At 40.1% G+C, this 21,426-nt stretch overlaps 1 protein-coding gene across 4 annotated transcripts in view; it reads right to left on the minus strand.

Moving 5' to 3' along the window:
- cdc27 (cell division cycle 27) overlaps positions 1 to 21,426 on the minus strand; it is a 191,644-nt gene that overhangs the window by 62,240 nt on the left and 107,978 nt on the right. The window contains exons 9-15 of one of the 4 annotated variants that reach the window (XM_084328869.1): positions 16,428 to 16,511; positions 16,087 to 16,202; positions 15,776 to 15,875; positions 13,921 to 13,962; positions 10,554 to 10,755; positions 9,044 to 9,216; positions 8,468 to 8,620 (exon numbers count right to left, since the gene is read on the minus strand). In XM_084328869.1, coding sequence (XP_084184995.1) covers positions 8,468 to 8,620; positions 9,044 to 9,216; positions 10,554 to 10,755; positions 13,921 to 13,962; positions 15,776 to 15,875; positions 16,087 to 16,202; positions 16,428 to 16,511 — 870 coding nt within the window. The remainder of the gene's footprint in view (positions 1 to 8,467; positions 8,621 to 9,043; positions 9,217 to 10,553; positions 10,756 to 13,920; positions 13,963 to 15,775; positions 15,876 to 16,086; positions 16,203 to 16,427; positions 16,512 to 21,426) is intronic. The other 3 variants (XM_084328871.1, XM_084328870.1, XM_084328872.1) reach the window with 3 other exon arrangements.

Raw genomic sequence — 21,426 nt, forward strand, 5'->3', positions numbered from 1 at the left:
ATTTGTAAATATTGTATTGTAATATGTAGTAATTTGTTGTTTCATACATAGCCATCATACGCATTTATGTGATACTGTGATGATATCTACCTGTCAATCTAGCCCTGCTACTGATCATGACGTCAACCTAGCCTGTTGACTGATTGCCAATTGTTCCCACCTGGATGTTGTCAAGTACAGCCTAGTTAAGGTTTGTTTGTCACAATTGTCATTGCACACTGAAGAAGGCCGGATGGCTGAAAGCGTTTTGTGCGTTATACAACTTGTGCATATAAAAATTAAAACAACGATTTTCCCCGAGTGCGGTCCCTATTCCATTTTTTGCAACTTAATTAATGTTGGACTACGCACCTGTCTGAGCGCAGTGGTTACCCCTTTTTCTACTTAAAATTCGCTTCTTCATCGACATGTCTGCTGCACATGTCCTTGTTGTTTTCAACACAGATAATCTCCACGTGCTTGTTGTAGAGAGGTGGAGTTGAGGCGCCGCTTACTATCGTTTCATTGGAATGGAGGCGCAAGATTTGAGGCAAAAATAAATAAAATTTCAAAAATGTATAAATTTTTATTTTATTTTTACATCGATTTTTTTTTATGTTCGAAGCTTGTGCCATCGAACGAAGCTTCGAAGTATTTAAGACAGCCCTATAACAAACCATCAAATACACTCACAGCACATACATCCACACGTACACGCTCACTTTAAATAAACAACACACTGTAGCACCCACTTTAACTGTACACACTTTATATTTATTGGTAAAGAGATTTGCACTACAACTCATACCTCATTGCACCTTACCCTAAGTTGTACCTCATCCCATTTCTGCATTGTACTGTATATTGTATTGTAACTCAGTTACTTTTTCTCTACTCTGCATTGTATATTGTATATATGTATATTGAACACTTTTGTTTACACTTGTTTACGTACTTTTGACTTTCTATTTTATACTTATCTATTTTTATCTAGCACTCTCAGGAGCAAAACAGAAAGAAGCATTTCACAGGGCTGTATGTTAACTTTTTTTGCACATAGCACTGGTGCTACAGAGGTTGATCGTTTTGTAGCACAGGCCAAAATCTTGTAGCACAAGTATAAAACGTGTTATATTTGTAACAGTCACAAATGTGCCTATTGTATTTTTTTTTATCCACTTTTTCTCCCATTTTCTATATTTTTCTCCCATCCCAATTTCGTATCATCCAATTTCAACCCTCCCCTGTCACGAACGCTGTTTCTTGCCTCCCACAAGCCGGCTGCAATGTGGACTAAGTCATACATAGCACAAGTCCCCTCCGGTACTTGAGGTAACAGCAGTCGCATCTTTTCACCTGCGCAGCTCGATCTCTGTGGCGAGGAGTAACGCGTGGGAGGCTCACGCTGCCCCCGACACTTCCTGATTCTACTGCGCAGGCGCACCAACCGACCTGTAGGAGTCGCTGTCCACAACGCCCGATCCCCACCCATCAGTTTCCCACCCCCTAATACGGCCAATGTGTATTAGTACGGACGACCAGCTAAACTGAAAGCAATGTGGAGCGCTGGGCTCGAACAGGCGAGCCCAGCGTCTCCGCATTCGTGGCGAGCGCCTTGCCCACTACACCACGTAGCAATTGAGCTTTTCCAGACATTTAAATGAAAAACTATTTATTGTTTTTAATACAAATAGACCTCCTGTTCACTATAAAGTGCCACGTTTTGATATATTGAGCTTTAAACTTTAAGTAAAAAAAAAATTAGAACACGCAACCTAAAACCCCTTCCTCTCCCAAACCGTTCCTGCAATTGTTTTATGTTGCATGATGATCATGAATACATTTATTATGTATTGTATTTTTTATGTTTAAATATCAATTCTGTCCACCCTCAGTACATTTACTATCAATATAATATACTCGTCTGACTTCATCTGATCTTTTCAAACGCGCACACACACACACACACACAGACAGGAGAATGCCCCCCCCCTCCTTCCCAGTCCCCTCTGCTGTCTCTCTCGATCGCTCTGAACAGGGTTTTAGCTTGTTAGCTTATGCTAACGTAACGTTAATTTCGGACTTTAACACGACGTGGTCATAAAGGAATGGCGAGGATTGCAAAGCATGTTATATGCATTTGACCCGTTGCGGAATAAAACAGCAGGGATTTGTTTTGGGTCGTGAAAACACTATCCTTGCTCTGTTTCAATGTCCTCGTTCCAGACGCTACTGCTGCTACTGAGACGCTACTGCTGTGTGCTGTAGAGCGGATATGAGTCACGACACACAGGATTTTCAAAATAAGAGTATCGAAACGAACTGAGCGTTGCTAGCTGTCGAAGCCATAGATATTATAGCTGGAGCAGCTTGGGCAGAAATGAGACCCGCGACAGGATTTTCAAAATAAGAGTATCTATATCAGCGGTTCTCAACAGGGGTTCCGCGGCACACAGGGGTTCCGCGGAGAGCTGTCAGGGGTTCCGCGAGATGCCTGATGGGAATGTTTCTTTAAGAATATAGAATGACAACTATTAACTAAACAAATAGTCTATCTAGTGCTTCATGTGTATACAATAATTGCCTAATCTAATAACATGAACTAAAAAAGAAATCGATCAAAATGTCTTCACACGTTTCGTAAAGTTATTATAGAAACAACTTAACGTCCGCGTCAGGCGTCATTGCTTTTACCAACAGATTTTAACGCATTTCCAGAGAAGTCGCATTCGTGTGACGTCACATCGCGGGTCCTATCTCCGTTAGAGCCGGCTCTGATCCGTTATCAATGAATTGCAAAGCGGGCGGCTGTCGTGATAATAATTACTAAATGCATTCAGTGCTGGATCTAATCAAATGGATTTATCGAGACACGTTATGGAAAGTTCAAGACCGGATCACAAGCGTGCTAATTACACGCTTGGGCTACGGTGATGGGCTACTCGCCAAGTGCAGACAAAGTGAGTGTATCCGCTGCTGTTATTATTATGATACAAAATGTGAATGAATGAATGAAAACTGTATTTAACAGATAAACAGTAAAAGGCACTCTGCAGATTACATTTATATATAGCTGTTTTATACGTCAACATTGTGTCCCTGACCGTCAACAAAGAATGGCAGGATGTGATGTCATAAACAAGCGTCACCTCACTAGAATAATATTTCCAAATGGTCACACTGTTATTTTTATAGAAAACAGTGCAGCTGCAACAGATAGCACTTTATTGATATTTTTCTGTATTTAAAAAAATAAATACATGATTTTCTGTTTGATAAATGGTCACAATGTTATTTGTATAGAAAACAGTGCAGCTGCAACAGATAGCACTTTATTGATATTTTTCTGTATTTAAAAAAATAAACAGACGATTTTCTGTTTGATAAATGGTCACACTATGTTATTTTTATGGAAAACAGTGCAGCTGCAACAGATAGCACTTTATTGATATTTTTCTGTATTTAAAAAAATAAATACATGATTTTCTGTTTGATAAATGGTCACACTATGTTATTTTTATGGAAAACAGTGCAGCTGCAACAGATAGCACTTTATTGATATTTTTCTGTATTTAAAAAAATAAATACATGATTTTCTGTTTGATAAATGGTCACACTATGTTATTTTTATGGAAAACAGTGCAGCTGCAACAGAGCACTTTGATATTTCTGTATTTAAAAATAAAATACATGATTTTCTGTTTGTTTCCCGGTTTCAATGGGTTAAATAAACGTTATTTTGAAAGCAAGCACTTTTGTCATCATTGTAGCAAAAAAGACAGGACCGCAAAAGTCTTTATCGTATGTAGGGGTGCCCTGGAATATTTTTTTGGACACAGGGGTGCCTTGGCAGCAGAAAGGTTGAGAACCCCTGATCTATATGACCGAATGCCTATCGCACCAGTGCTACTGAAGTAAATCCATTCATCGCACAGACGGATGTTTCTGTAACACGTGCAATATATATCTCGCACTGTACAGCCCTGCATTTCATATAAAAGTATTCTGTATTTTTGTATGACAACTAATAAAGAAACTTTAACTTCACTGGGGTATGTCTGGGAGTGTTGTTTTGGATTTCTGGATGGATTTCTTTTTTTTCTTGATTTATTGTGATGTTTCTTCTTGACTTGTTTAACACTTTCAGTGCCCAGCAGGGGGCGCACATTTAGTGCTTGAATGCCCACCATCCACTTCAATGTTAGCATTAATATCGCCTAATCTATGTTTTAAATTATGCGTCTAATCTGCCCGTCGCTTATCAATGACTCATTTCCAGTCAACATTGTCGAAGCGGATTGTTTTTTTATCGGTTCATTTCCGTTTTATAGCATTTTGAAAAGCCCTCGTTTTCAAGGAAAAAATAAATAATCCGTGATACAGCCCTGTACTGTAATATTCTAGAACGTTGTCATTTTTCTGCCTATTTATGAATCGTTTTCAAATAAACGCTAGATTATCGATAGTATATGTGTATGTATGCACGCTGGTGCCGCGAGCTGAAAATAGATTCTCTTAGTTCCTGATCGCTCTTACAGTCAAACAGCCATATCACATATAGGGGAAAAGCTTATATCTCTGTGAAAACAGGTCTGATTATCCTAAGACTGGTCAAATAGATTCCTTACCTGAGATCAGATGGTATCCAAATGGATTATTCCAATTCCTGATCGCCATTCCAAAAATCGATCCTTTTATTGATCCAACGCGTATACTGTAAAACACATACACGCTGTGCTGAGGGTCCAGAATTAATCTGATCGGCTCCGGTTACATGCGTGAGAAGTCAAATGTGGATTCCGGAGATTTTTTTTCTCGTCCATTTTCATTGAGTCCAATCCAAAAGGGTGCATTACCATCTGGGAGACGATAGGGGGCGCTTTTTTCACATCCGAGCGTATGGCGGGGCAGGTTTACCAACGGTAGACTCGGTTGATGAAATATGAATTCAGATCGCTAATAAAAAAAATGAAACGAGAATTCTCGTGATGGGCATTCAAAGTGTTAAAGAAGACTTGTCCAACCCATGGGGACATTAACCTGTGTTTGCGGGCTTTACAAATAAATTAGATTTGATTAGATTTACTTTTGAATAACGTCCATAGCTTAGCCATTTTTTTACGGATTGAGACAAGTTTTTTTCCTAGACGTTCACAAAAAGTAGGGGTGCACCGATGTATCGGTCGGGTATCGGTATCAGCCGATAAGTGCCTTGTTGACTGCAATCGGCCTATCGGCCGATAAGCTCGAATGTGCCGATGGCAGTAGCCGATAAATATCCATCAATTTGTGTCGTGTCAAAAGGCAAAAAAAAGTTCAGTCGCGTTGCGACCTGCACAACGCCGCCCCCGGCCCACACAAGCTACTGCATCAAAGTTACTACTTATGATTAACAAATGTATTCGTTTTGTGGCATTAACGTTATATAGTTAGTGTTACACATTCAATAACATCAGCATATTATTTACCCGAACGTAACAAGCATTACTCGTTCATACTAGCTCAGTTCCTTCCGTTGCTCAATGAGTTTTACCCATTCTGCAATCTGTTAATAAAGTTTTCAATCAGACACATGTATAGAAAGGCTTTGTTTTATTATAACATTCGTTGCAGTAAAATCATTATGCCTCGTTTAGTCATCCTGCGGAGCTAAAAGCTAAACGTCTGCCGCGCCGCCGCAGGGATCTAAAGTTGTTGTTGTTGTAGACGAGCTCAGCTCTCGTCAAAATCAATGGCGGACAAAAGCGGAAGTAAAAAATGTATACGCGCTTGCCGATTGGTGGTAACAGCAGAGGCGGGTGCAAGCGGTGTGTGACGTAATTGGCAGAATCGACTGTCAATCAAAATTTCATTGGTTGAGAGCTCTGGTTGAGACAATAGTATCCAGCTGCAGCCCGGTAGACCATACTGGGAGAACTAGTATCTAGCTGCAGCCCGGCAGACCATACTGGGAGAGAGAGATAGTGCTATTTCTTGATGTTTCCTTTTTTTAAGTAAGTAAAGAGGCCTATGTTCATATCGGTGAGCACAATTTGTAACACAAATATACAGTAGTTTCATAAAAATATATATATATATATTACAAAAAATATATATATATATTACAAAAAAATATAAAAAATAAAAAAATTGCCACAAATATCGTATCGGTATCGGCCGATTGTGTTAGTTGAACAATCGGTATCGGTATCGGTGGCAAATTTTCATATCGGTGCATCTCTAACAGAAAGGTAAAGAAACAATACACATTGTATTTTATGGCAATACATTGCAATACATTGCTGTTACAAAGGATCAGATTAAACCGAATATATATATTTATTGATTGATATATATTGCATAGTATTTGTATATCGTTTGATATCCCTTGTATATTCCTTGTACATATACACGGAATGTCCCTTTAGCCTAGTGCAGACCATAATATTTCATTCTCCTATTGGACAGCGGTCCACAGGCGCCAGAGCCATGCCTCCGGAGTCAGGTTCAAAGTCACCGTCAAGACATGTCTGTGCATGCCCGGCCTTGCCCAGGGCTACGAGACAGAAATGAGGTTGGCACTAGTTTGTTCGCCGTGCATATAAATATGGCGCAGGTGAATACAGAAGCGCTTAGTCTAAGAGTTACCCAATAAGTTGAAGCCTCACCCACGATACTCCGTGCGGTGAAGTATGGCCTGTTTGGCCCCAAATAGAGCATAGAGACCGCGTGCGAATTAATAACTGAATTGTCAGAGTTTGGCGCTATACCGTCGAGTGCGACATATTTCTATTAAGTCAGTAATAGTCTATTTGTGTATAGTGTATCGTGCAGCTAAAGTTCTACAGTGACCAGCATCACCAGCGCTTCCTCGTATCAGCTAGAGTGCTTATCCAGGCTGGGCTGCTTTCATGTCGCTTTCACCCGAGGAGACCTAGACGAGAACCGTGTGGACATGTACACTGGATTAATCTACCCGACGACTGCATAGCCCTTTGCGGCTGGATTATATTTGCTTTGGTCCTGTGATTTATGGAGCGGAGAATCGCCGACGCCTACACGTGTGGGATTTACCCTGTGAGGAGCCAAGTCGAGTCGGCGCCTCAGAGAGCCTGAGGCCGGCTAGCTTTCTTCACTGTGGAGCTACAGTCTACGGAGAACAGCTGTATTCGTCTGTGGATCAAGAGACTATTGCACCGTCTCCTGTACTTGGAGTCTCCTTAGTCATCGTTGACCAGACTCTCTACTACCGACAGATCCTCTACCCCTGCTGGCTTACAACCAGGGGGACCCTTCCAGTATCTCCCGCTATATATTACTAGTGTACCATAGATATAATTCCCTAAGATTCAGGTTGTATAATTACCTCCTGCGTAATCAGAGAATGGACATTCATTATTGATTTGCCTACGCATATTCCTTTGCCTTATAAGCGCATCCAAAGTATAATAGAGAAGTATTATGTACCTTTTGCTGCAATAAATACTTAATTATTACTTTGTGTGGAACCGATTTCTTGTGGGAAGTGTTCATTATATTTAGATATCATGTACTGTATGGCCAGTAATTAAAGTACATAAAGCGGTAGTGGTTTAATGATACCATACTTATCAATACAGTCAGGGAATTGTACCCCTCAGTTACAATTGCCATAAAATACAACGTACAGTATATTGTTTCTTTACCTTTCTGTGAACGTCTAGGAAAAAAACTGCGTCTTCACATCAATATAATTTGTTCACGTCAAGCGGCTGTGGCTTGGTCTGCGGCTGGTGTGAGCTGGGTAGTGTAGTTTTATGAAATTTCGACATCCATCGAAAGCCCTGGGTCTCGTCTTTCTTAGGACTACAACGATTTCCTGACAGCTTTCTGTCCTTGCGTCTAAATCATCTGGTTTCCGATGCAATGCGCAGAGATTTTTATAAGCTCATATTTAGCTAATAACACTTAAAATTAGGGATGCTCGATATTGGCTTTTTTACCGATACCGATATACCGATATTGTCCAACTCTTAATTTCCGATACGGATACCGATATACCGGTATGCATGGATTCCCCCCCCCCCCCACCAATTTTTTTTAATAATTTCAGGTCATTAACATTACATATCTCTTGTTGTGGAATTAACACAACATTATGCATACTTTTGACAATAAATAAAATCAGAATTTGTTCTTACCTGGGTAAATAAAGGTTATAGAAATGTAAAAAATATTAAAATAAAATATTTGAAAACAGATTCCGATAATCACATTTTAATGCCGATATCGGCCGATAATATCGGTAGGCCGATAATATCGGACATCCCTACTTAAAAGCATTGCTAAACAAACGTAGTGCTGAAAATATACACTTTGACTGCTGTTTTGATAGGGTTAGGGTCTTTACTATTGGTTACATTTGAAAAAGAAACAATACATCACTTAATACGGACTGTATTGATCCAGGAAATAAATCTCAGCCCGGTACCGAGTACATATTCATAGTTTTAACAATTGTAGTTCTTACCTCAGGGGAGTTCCTATCCATGTCTGTGAGGTCTTTCGACAGAGCGGACAGTGCCACGTCTTTCTGGAGATGCCACAGAGTGGTAGAGTAGATCTCCATGCCCTCCACCCGATACGACTCAATACGACGCACCTCGGAGAACATCCGCTCCGCCTAGAGGCAAGACAGGATTATGATGCTGGTCCTCAGGAACTCGGATGGTCCGAGCTAGCAAATTCAGTTTTTCATCCGACATGCTAAGAGTTCACTGGGCCAACTTCGGGAGAAACATTGAACCAATAACAAAGTACATAATTGTGAACACAAACTGTAGTATTACTAGTCCTAGTAAAAGCAGTATTACTAGTAGGGGTGTAACGATACATGTATTCGTCCCGCGATATCAGGGTACTGATTTCACGGTTCGGAATGTGCAACCATTCAAAGAATATGTCTAGTTTTGTTGAGTTATTCTGCTCCTAATGCAATATGCATCCGTCACCACAAAATGGTAGTAAATTATAATATAATATAATAATATATAATTTACAATGTTCTCCGTGTGTGTGATGAGGTGTGTTGTGGGTTTACAGATACCTGCATGTATTCAGCCAGTTCAAAGTGTGCTCGGCCGATATGGGAGAGCACCCAGCCGGTGTTATAGTGGTGCGAGGGAAGAGAGGACAGGACACTGATGGCTTCTCTACAGTTATAGGAGCAGAGAGCCACATAGCCACGCCCTATGTCCCTCAGTAATGACATCAGACCATCTGGAAGACACACAGATATACATCATATACACATAGATATTAGGGCAACTATGATCTCTCTCGCTCTCATTGTATTACCTGGTATTGAGATATAGTAAATATTACCCGGTATTAAGATATTATATTTCACCTGGTACTGAGGTACATTATATTAACTGGTATTGATATATATTATCTATTACCTGGTACTGGGGTACATTATATTACCTGGTAGAGCAGGGGTCAGCAACCTTTTTGACATGGAGTGCCTGTTTGAAATATAGTTGTAACTAGTGTGCCTCAACAATATTCCATGCATCGTACTTTTTTTTTCTCATAATCAGGTCTTTTTAATTATCATTTTTACATTACATCATTATTGTTATTGTTATTATTAACAATATTATTATGATGGTTGTATCAACCCTAAATCTGAGTTGGGGGGGGGGAATGCAATGCAGACAAACAGCTGCATACAGTGCAACCATTTCACTCACATTTGCCCATTCATTTTTGGACCATCGGTGTGTGTACTGTACGTGTGCCGTCATAGCTTCACCTACAGGCCTAATGGAGAACACCAGGATGTGAATGGAGGGTGAATGTGAGGTATATCGTGTAAATACGTTTTGATTGATCGCAAGACTACACTGTAAAAGAATAAATAATAAGTTACCAGAACTTAAAAATATTGTTCAGTTACTGTGCATTAAGGTTTTCAGTTTTCAATCCATAATAAGTTAACAGAAAAATAAGTACACAACCACATTATTTCAACCTAATAAAACTATGTTTATTGTCATTGTTTTAAGAACACAAGTTGACTTGGTAATACTCACATTTTGAGAAAAAAAAAATTGCTTTTAACATGTGCAATGTTCAATGAAATAGAAAAATAAATAATAAAATTTGTTGATTAATCCCACTGGTCACAATGGTGACCGTAATAATGTTTTTGTTATAAGGCTCTGCAAATGTTACTGAATGATGTAGCAATGTATTTCCAGCTAAATTGAAATAATAAACAAATAAAGGGTCTCAATTAAATATGTGGTAGTAAAAAGAACCTGTGGGAGGATTTCAACAAGATAAATGCGACAACAGTGCAAAATATTTCACTATAATATTAAAAAAATATATATATATATATATATATATATATATATATATATATATAATATTTAAAAAAAAATAATGTTGCCCCCTGTGCCTATGAAAATGCAGGCACGCGTGCCTAGGGTTGCCTACCCCTGTGGTAGAGATATATTGTACATTACCTGGCACTGGGGTACATTATATTACCTGGTATTGAGATATATTATATATTACCTAGTATTGGGATATATTTTATATATTACCTGTGGCAGCTTTCTGGATGCTCAGGGCATGGTATTGGGGCGAGAGGACAGCCTTGCCTTCTGCCATGGAGGCATCTAGTTTTAGGATATCCAGACTGTCGTTCAGGTTGGAACTGGACATGGAGGCTTTTCCAGGCTTACATTTTGTCTTCCGGTTGGGAATCTTAGTAGGAAATTTCATTTTCAACTTCTTACTGTTCTCCTGCAGAGGGGAATGAGAGAGACACAGAGACAGAGAGAGATATGGGTGGTTTTATCAAGTCAGAATTGACATTAATTTATATACTATAAATATAGTGCCCATAAGTGAGTGAATCAAGACAAGTCAAGTCACTTTTATTTATAGAGCACATTTAAAAACAGGAGTTATGCCAAAGTGCTTTCCAGTCATTACAATAAAATACATAGCAATAACAAAGAACAAAACAATAGATAGGAATGGAGGAGGGCAACTAGGGGTGGGAATCACCAGTTTCATCACGATACGATATTGATTATTTGGAAACGATACGATTTTGCCGATATCACAAAGTCTGCCACGATACGATACGATTCAGGTGCCTGCGATCAATATGAGACGATATTATATGCCCATTTAACACAATCGGTAACCTTTAGATAAACTCAAAAAAGGCAATGAAAATATCATTTGACATTTACCTCCTATAGAACTATTGTATTTAAAGTATTAAACTGTAAAGTACCACGTTTTGATATATTGAGCTTTAAACTAAGTTTCATTTTTTGGAACTCACAACACAACCTAAAACCCCCCTCTACCTCCCTCTCCCAAACCGTTCCTACACATTTCTTGTTATGTTGCATGATCATGTATACATTTATTATGTATTATATATTTTTTAAATATCAACATTATCTGTCCATCCAAACGCGCACACACCAAAAGGGAGAATTGCCCCCCCCCCCCCCCCCCCCCACTAATGAACTCTGGTGTTTTCTCTATGCCTCTGATCAGGGTTAGCTTAGCTTAGTTAGCGTAAGCAGCTAACGTTAGTTTAGGTCTTTAACGCGATGTGGGCATAAAGGAATGGTGAGGATGCAAAGCACGTTAGATGCATTTGACCCATTGCGGGGGGGAAAAGAAGCAGGGACTTATTTCAGGTTGCAAAATGCGATCTGCTGCCCTGCTGTAACACGTTTCACATTCTACTGCTGTTGTTGTTGGGCGTATAAGAGACTCGCCACAGGATTTTCAAAATAAGAGTATCGATATGAACCGATCTTTTTACGTTGCATCGATCCTATTGGATCATTGATAATTAGATCGATGTATCGATCTGGATCAATGTATCGTCCCACCCCTAAGGGCAACATGACAAAACCAAGATGGGAGCTTAGTGAATAGGCTCCCAACAAAATAAAACGTATATTTCCAGAACTACAGAACCACTATGTCGAAGCCTCGTGCAAACAAACTGATATTTTTACTCAGGGACGCAAGAATATTGCTTAAACATACTCGGCAAGTCCACAGAGACATGGAAGCTAACACTAGCCACATAGCTAACACAGCTGAAGTTCTGTACCCGAGATTTCTCAGGTTAACTCGCCAACAGGAGTGCCAGACCCGAGATTTTGATCCTTTAATCTTTTTCCTCTGATCCCCGTTCTAAATCATCATCCGGATCATTCTAGCCATCCCTGGGTCGTTTGTATATGTTTGAATTGTAATGCTGATCGACTATGACCAGGTGGCAGTATCGTCTGTGTCTGAACTGGAATGGCTTGGTGTTGATACAGCCTCCTTTTTTTCCCCTTGGTAGGGGCCCCTCCTCCTGCTTGAACAGAGATTCACATTGATCGCCTCGAAATTCCGTTGCCTAAGCATATTTTACCATCGAAACGTGTATAGACATATACACTGGTAATCGCGATCACTTGGAATTATTCTTTTTGGAATACCTTCTGGCTAAGGTAAGGTATATTCTATGTCTATTTTACCAAATCTGAAACATGTTTTTCTAACGATCACAGTTCTGTGTTTCACCCGACGTAAAACATGCTCGGCAAACACGATCACAGTTTTGAGTTAAAACAACCCCCCCCCCCCTTGATGATTTTGTGAAGGTACATATATACATGTTATATACATTTGATTTGGGAGTATTTGGGTTTCAGGGAATCAACCAGAACGATTCGGGCTTATTGCACATAACACGTTTTATCTCGCAATCTATGAAAAAAGACTGGATTATCTTGGAAATGCGCAATAAACTACAAACTACAGTGTGTAGAAACAAACTATTTGTTCCATGTTGCACTACAAGTAATGTCTGTCAAATGAGCCACACCATTGTCTCCACAGCTATAATACAGAACACACACACAGCTTTGCAAACATAAAACGGAGGACTTGGAGAACAGAGGCAGGAGAAAGTACCTCAGACTCTATGGCATACAAGAGGGGGCGGAGGGTAAGCAAACAATTTGTTGCCAGCATGCTGTCGAGATGGCTGGAGCCTGGCAGATCATTCACCTTAGAGCGGGTTCAACGCACACTAGCGGCTGGGAGACCCAACCAGCACAGGGCGATCCTCATTCGCTTCTTACAGTTCCAGGAGAAGGAGCTTGTCTTCCGTGAGGCAAAGTGACAGGACATCACACACGATGGGGCCAAGATATCATTCGCCCAAGACCTCTTGGCAGAAACCATACAGATCATACAAACCCGATGACAAAGCTATTTGTGGATGGCCAACTCCTTTCGCAGATTTCAACCCCTGCCGGCTCAGAGTGCTGCATGACGGCAAGATACACCTCTTCTCAACACTGCAGGAAGCCGAGAAGTTTTACAGGAACACTGACACTCACAATAGAACTCCACCGAGAGAAATAAGCGACCAGCAGCTGGGACAGCTGACCACTATAATGTGCAGTTGATGAGGGTACAAATATGTTTAAAGTAAGGTTTTATTGCTGCGAGTTAAACGATTTTATGATTTTCGCATATATAATATATATAAAACAACATACATTTTGTTTTACTAGCATTAAGAACTAATTTAAGATGAACCTCTTAACTGGTACCGACCCGGCCCCGGGACGTTTTAAGGACGATTTGCCCGACGCCACTTTGGCGACCTCTAGCAGCTCGGGTGTGCATATTTTTTTTACATCTTAACTGGCGCCCCAAAAAGTGACAATTTCTTTACTTGAACTTGAGGACTGCATACTTTTTTTGCAAACCAAAATACTATACTTGATACTTATAGCACAAACATGAGCCTGGTCTCTTTTGAAAGATAACATTCTGAAGTTTCTGATACAATAAAGAAAATTCACTTTTAGTGCTAATGAAAGAGTAACATAGGTCTGAACTTGACTTGTAGAAAAACTTGTTACTCACGTTAGCACTCTTAAGCCCTAGCCATATTTTCAGAAATCTCGCCTAAAAGTACATACCAGAAAAGATGGAGGATTTAGAACAAGGAATGCAAAAGGCGTTCAGAAAGTGAGGGATATTTATGAAGACAGAGTTTTGCTTTCTTTGATCAATTATGTCAGATGTATCAAATCCCTAGGAAACACCTGTTCAAATATTTAATTAAGAATGTCATCAAAATATGAACAAATAATGCATATACCACCTCTATCGAAACTGGAAGAAATAGCACTTGAAAATGTGAGATGTATCTACCGTACTTTTCGCACTATAAGCCGCACCTGACTATAAGCCGCAGCAGCTAAATTGAATCATGTGTACATATATATATAAGCTGCACCTGAATATAAGCCGCAGCAGCTAAATTGAATGATGTGTACATATATATATAAGCTGCACCTGAATATAAGCCGCAGCAGCTAAATTGAATGATGTGTACATATATATATAAGCTGCACCTGAATATAAGCCGCAGCAGCTAAATTGAATGATGTGTACATATATAAGCCGCACTGGACTATAAGCCGCAGGTGTTTTAATGTTTAATTACCATATGTAAGGGTTCGTGCACAGAGGGGATTGTCGGGAAAGAGATGGCTGTTTGAGGAAGCTCCCATTTATTAACATTTCAACAAACAAGTTGCATATTTGCATAACAAGTGTTACCATTTAGTGCAATAGTTTACTAAAAAAAGCAATATTTCGATTTTTACATTTTCGGGGTTTGGTCCACATATAAGCCGCACCGTTATATAAGCCGGAGGGTCGAAAAATGGGGAAAAAAGACGCGGCTTATAGTCCGAAAAGTACGGTAGATATTATAATATTAATTACGTGTGGTAAGGAATCATCGCTAGATAAATTGGAAGCCTGGAAAACAGATATGCAAGAAGGCATTGATGAGGAAGATTGGAATAATGCATGTTTAAAAGGCACAAGAGCAAACAATCAACACAAGGTTTAAATGTCTCCAATATAAGTGGTTAATGAGAATGTACATAACTCTTTGGGACCAGAAGGGTACTTTGTTCCACTGTCTGTGGGAGTGCCCAGAGATCCAAAACTTTTGTTAGGTCTTAAAAGTATTTGTCGGAAATTTTTTAAATCAAAGTGCTTTTATGTGCCAAACTTTGTCTACTTGGGATATTCCCAAATGACTTGTACAAACTCAGAGACGGACTAAACTTCTGGACTTTGGGCTTCTCCAGGCCAGGTGGGCTATTGCACTATGTTGGAATAGTATGGATGATCAGACACTGAGAATGTGAATAAAGGAACTTTCCGACTGTATCGGTCTGGAAAGTCTGACTTATATCACTAAGGGCCTGTCATGTCATGGAAAATGGAAACATGGGTGCGAATTTATTTACTGAGTGCAGGTTGAATGTGTGTGAATGTGGTTGTTGCTATGTTAATATTTCAAATCGTGGACTGTAATATTGTTTTTATAGTACATGTTCTATATGGGATGTAAACAAAAAGATGTGGGGAGAAAAATAGATAAGATAGAAATAAAACAAGGGAACCTCAAACTGCACTAAAAGCAAGAGAAAAAAGGTGGGTCTTTAGATGTGATTTAAGTTTCAGTAGTGGGACAGGACTTAATGTGAGATGGGAGACTGGTCCAAAGTCTGGGGACAGCAACAGAAAAAACCCTGTGTCCTTTGGTTATGAGACGTGAGTGAGTGACCTGGGAGCAGAATAAGGAGTCAGCAGGTCAATAGTGAGTGAGTGAGTGAGTGAGTGAGTGAGTGAGTGAGTGAGTGAGTGAGTGAGTGAGTGAGTGAGTGAGTGAGTGAGTGAGTGAGTGAGTGAGTACCTTGGCAGTAGAGCTGGCACTAGTGAAGAGACGAGAGCTTCTTCTGGGCTGAATGTTAGGAGGAGCCGCCATAGTAGGACTCAATACCTGAGGAGTTGTACTGACACACACACAGACAAAGAGTGTTTCAGCAGAGGACAACAGTGCCTGAGCCAACCACATCTCTACAGCACACCACTTCTGTTGGAACATCATGGTAACTACAGTAGACTGTTAGAACCTCATGGTAACCACAGTACACCGTTAGAAGGAACCTCATGGTGACTACTTGTTGGTGGCCTGGTAGTCCGGTAGCTACTTAAGCAGGTTACCTGGTCTGTGGCGTGGTGGTCTGTGATTGGTTGAAGGGGATGGGGAGGACTTCTCTGCTATTACCACTCTGAGAGAAGACAGACTTAGTAGAAGACTGGCTGATACGAGATAGTGACTGGAGACAGGGACAGAGGAAATAAATGGAAGAGGAGTACAGAATAGTTAAAACAGCTCTTTCTTGTCAATACGTCTAGTTTGCCTAATAGACAGTTGCATTCTGTTTCACTGCATTATTCAGTCTGAAAATGTTTCCAGCCTGACTTATTTAAAGGTGGAATATGTAATGTCAAACAGTGACCTCTAGGCAAAATAGCTCCTCTTGTTACTGCACTTTGCTTACATTTTTAGTTTTGGTCTGATGTGTGGGTTGGAGGTGAGTGGAGATAGGGAAGGGGTTGCTACTGCTGGCCCCACACCTCAGGCTCTGCCAAGACAGGTATAACTTATATATATATATATATATATACATACATACATATACACACACACACACACACACACACAAACATACACTATATGTATACACCATATTAGAGAGATGGTGAGTGTGTATATCTTTTTATTAGGTCCGAGGCTGTGTGTGTACCCTCTTATTGGGTACTACAGGCTGTATATATATGTGTATATATAATGTGTGTGTTAGGGCTGTAACGAATGAAATTTTTTAACATTCGAAGCTTCTATTGAAGTATTCGAACGAAGCTTCGAATGTCTGTCGTCATATTTTATGACGTAATCCAAAGAATTCAAAATATTTTATTTTTATCCTCAAACTAAATCTTCAATTTGAATAAAGTGATTCAATCTGATTAAATTCTTTTTTTTTTCTTTTTATTAAATCAACTTTCTCATTCACTGGCTCACTGCCAGCTATTATCCTTATCCCGTTCTCACTGGGCCACGCTAAAAGATAGGCATTTTCACTGTGCGTCACGATGTATGCATAGCTATGGAGACAATACTATGGCTCATTTGACAGTAACTATCTAACGTCCAACATGCAAAAAGGATAATCTTTTCATGTATACGTTCGCGCATTATCTCATGTTGAATATTGTATAGTTTCAGAGTGATCCGGAATAATTCCTGAAAGTTGGGTTATGGAGCGCTATGTGAATTTTGCTAAAGTCGTTTGCGTTTCTTGCCTGGACACACTACTGTTTCCAAATCAAAGGTATATAATAGGTATATTATTTCGTTTTTTGATGCTCTAATCACCCGCAACGGCATTTGTTTTGAATACTACATACGTTGATCGGCTGGATCGATGTGAAATCATTGTATGATCAAGATGGAATTGACGTCAGATAGTCCTTACCTTTGTTCTGGGTTATTCCAAAAAGAATATTCCAATTGTCTGATCACAATTTCCAGTATTGATGTCCATCGGGTCCCCGACATAATCTGGCACAACACATGCATTGAGTGTCCTGGATGCGTTCCAATGTGCTTGGATAAACCGCTAGACTTGCCTGGGCGAAAATTCTCCGCCCGGACGACATTAGATGCGACAGTCTGGAAAAGGGTTTCAAAGGGTGGGCGACACTGCCACCTAGCAGGATCTGGCCGGTATTGCAATCTCAGGGTAACGGTAACATAGAGGTCCGTGAGACTGCATAGAATATTAAAATCGAAAAAAAGGAAAACGGACCAAATAACATATATACGTGATTGGCACTCAGCGGTTGGCGAGCAAACACGTATATATACACAAATGGCACATAATGAGTTAACACATTGACCGCCACAGCAGGGGGCGCTAATACCCCATTCATTGCCAGGTCTTTATTCAATGGATATAGTTTTAGACTGTGGCATTTGCGAGTACTTAAAATATATCTTATATTATATCTATGGGTCTAATAACGCCGTCGGGTCTCAGTGAGCTGCTTCTAGTCAACATTGCAGAGACAGATTGTTTTTTCATTCGTACATTTCCGTTTTATACCGTTTTGAATAGAGTATGGTTTGGGTGTTTTTCAGTAATTCCAGGAAAAGGCGAGAAAAATACATTTGACTGTAATCCAGTCATCACGTTGTAATTTTTTGGCTGATTATCTAATCATCCTGAAATCAACGCTAGATTATCCCTATTATGTCTCCTTGTCCATACATGAAATGACTGTCGTAGCGGGGCGTTTTTATGACGAGTCATATATAGGGATGGGTACCGAATTCGTTACTTTTGAGGTACCGAACCGAAACACGTCGGTACTACAGAGTATCGAATCAAGTGAGATACCGATTTTTTTTTTTTTTTTTTATTTTTCATGTCAACGTTCACACGCACAATATATGCTTACCTAGGATTTGACTTGATTCAACAACAAAGCAGTCGGAGCAATGACAAGCCGAAAACTGTCGAAATTGTAGTTATTTGAAGTTTGGATTTTTCTTTTTTTACGACTGAGGTAGGTAAATTAAATTTCTTGAGGGGAGCTCCAGTAGCTCACCGCATATCTCGGCGCTATTTCTGCGTCGGCGAAAACCGTGCTGCGTCACGGATCTGGTGGACTCCGAGTTCGATTCCCGGACCCGCCGTCATTTGCCAGAATGTCTTCCCCTGATCTATATCCCGTTTCACCCTGTATCTGTCGGTCATGCTTGACCAGAAAAGCGATAAACTCTAAAAAATAAAGTTAAAAAAAAAGAAAGAAAAAAAAATCTTGAGACTAAAGTACTGAAAAAAAGGTACCGTTGGGTACCGGTATCGATTCACAGGTACCGGTATCGGTTCAAATGTGAAAGGTACCCATCCCTAGTCATATACTATAATATTAGTATAGTCTAATCTTTATCTGCAACTGTGAAGAAAAACCCCATTGGTTTAAACAATGAATAGACCCATAAAAAAATATATATGAACACTTTGAGCCAACAACGAGTTTACTCGTTATTGGCCGCCAGCGGTTGAGCGCCAACAACGAGTAAACTCGTTATTTGGTAAGTTTTTCTTTTTTTCAATTTTAATATTCTATTCAATGTGACGGACCTGTATGTTGCCGTTAAAAGGCATACTGGGAGCCCAAGGGTGTAGTACCGGCCAGATCCCGCCAGGTGGCAGTATCGAGAGTCCAGTAAACCCTGTTCCAGACCCTGTGTTACACTCAAATCCCTCCGGGCGCTAAATTTAGACAGAGCCGAGTAGATCGCTTCATCAGACTACTTCGAAACGCATCTGGCACACTCGATCCATAAGTTGTCCGGGACCAGATGGACACCAATACTGGAAATCGCAATTAGACAATTGGAATATTCTTTTTGGAATACCCCCTGACCAAAGGTAAGGTCTATCTGACATCAATTTTAGCTTGATCCAACAATGTTTTCATATCCATCCAGCTGATCAGCGTCTGTAGTGTTCAACACAAATGCCGTTACTGGCCATCAAAGCATAACCCCCCCCCCCCCCCACTCATGCATTCATGATAATAAGAACTTTATTTGTATAGCACTTTTCATACAGAAATTGCAGTTCAAAGTGCTTCACAATAGTAAAAAAAAATACAGGCATAAGCGAGCATAAAAGATTTAATACAAAAAGATAGAGAAGTAGCAAGATAAGGTAAATCAGTTTTTCAGTAATACAAATAATAAAATAGAATAGATTAGATTAGATAAGAGTAAAAAAAGTTTGATTCAGTTTAAAATAGGCTAAAAATTATAAAATAGAACGGACAGTAAAAAGTGTGATAAAATTGTTCAATAAAAAATATATAACAACAGAGCAGTGTATCGCTCTTAATACTTTTGAGTTTCTTTACAACGTTCTAACATACAACAGAGCATCGATCTAACATACAACAGAGCAGTGCATCGCTCTTAACACTGAGTTTCTTTACAAAGTACAGTTCTAAATTACCTTATAATAGAACAGAGCAGTGAGCCACTCACAACTTAACAACAGAGCAGTGTAGGGCTGTCCCCGACTAAGGATTTGGATAGTCGACTATGATTGGCCAAAATTTGCCGTTAGTCGACTAAAAAAAATATATATATATATAGGGTAAAAAGTAAAAGGAAATTCATTCAATTTGGGTTGTGGGGGTGCGTAATGTCTGAAGGAGTCGACTGAAGGCTTCTTGTCCTCTGCAAAAGCATGCAATTGGTCCACTGATGGATACATCTTGATATTTGTCTAGTCTAGTGTGTTCATTAGATGGGTGAAATCCTCTTTCAGTGCCTCTGTGCCTGTTTTCTTAGGCAGTTCGCCTCTGGTATGCGTGCCATTAGCGTTAGCCACGCTTATAGGGGTCAGCCCTAGAGCAGTGCATCCAGGGAGCGAAATTTACTTTTTGACTCACCGGCCAGTGGCAGGTAGATGGGAAAAATCTACCCGCCAAGCATATTTCTTACCAGCCACATTTTTTTTATTTTATTTTTTTTAATAAAATATATATATTATATAATCATACTTCTAGTTGTATTATCTGCGAGACATCGCCACCACGCAACAAGTCAAAATGCTCGCTATCTGCAAACAGCTCCACTGTCTGTGTGTATACTCGAGTAGCCTCCAGCTCCAGCAAGGATTCTCCGGCGCTGCAGCTGGACCCTATACTGTAGCCTCCAGCTCCAGCAAGGATTCTCCGGCGCTGCAGCTGGACCCTATACTAACGTGAGCTACCTAACCAACGGAGGTATTATGCAATGCACTACTAGACTTGCTGGATCATTTGTTGATATCAGGAGCTATCAGTAGCTAGCCGGCTGTATAACGTTAGACAATGCCTCAGTATTAAACTAAAAGTGAATAGTTGACTGGGTCATTTTGTAATGGTAGCTAACGTTAGCTCCCACTACACTAGAGAAGTCAGCAGACTGCCCGACTCTAGCCTCTATGTTTACATGGGTTTGGGAGGGGCAGGAGCAGGAGGGGAGGAGCAGTGCGCTACATGTCTGTGTGCTTGAGACAGCGAGTGAGAACTCCGCTAAGAATTGGATCATGTTTTTCGATCGGCTTTCACAGGACTATTTTTGGTACCCGCCACACGGCGGGCAGACCTCTCAGTGGCAATCGCCAAACGTAAAAACTGATTGCCAATGGCGCTTGGCGGGCTTTAATTTCGCTTCCTGAGTGCATCGCTTTTAACTTTGAGTTTCTTTACAAAGTTCAGTTTTGAATTACAACAGAGCAGTGCTCTTTAAAAAAAAAAAAAACTGGAGAAGAACCACAGAACAGGAGATGAAGAAAGAAGGGCTGTCCTGGCAAGATCTGGAGCGGAGGGCACAAGACCAAAGAGGATGGAGGAGCTTCGTCGATGGCCTATGTTCCTTTGGGAATTTAAAGGCCTAAGTAAGTAAGTGCTCTTAAAATCTCAGTGCATAGGAGGTAGTGA

The sequence above is a fragment of the Notolepis coatsorum genome (assembly GCF_963971535.1).
Source record: "Notolepis coatsorum genome assembly, chromosome: 14".
NCBI lineage: Eukaryota > Metazoa > Chordata > Actinopteri > Aulopiformes > Paralepididae > Notolepis > Notolepis coatsorum.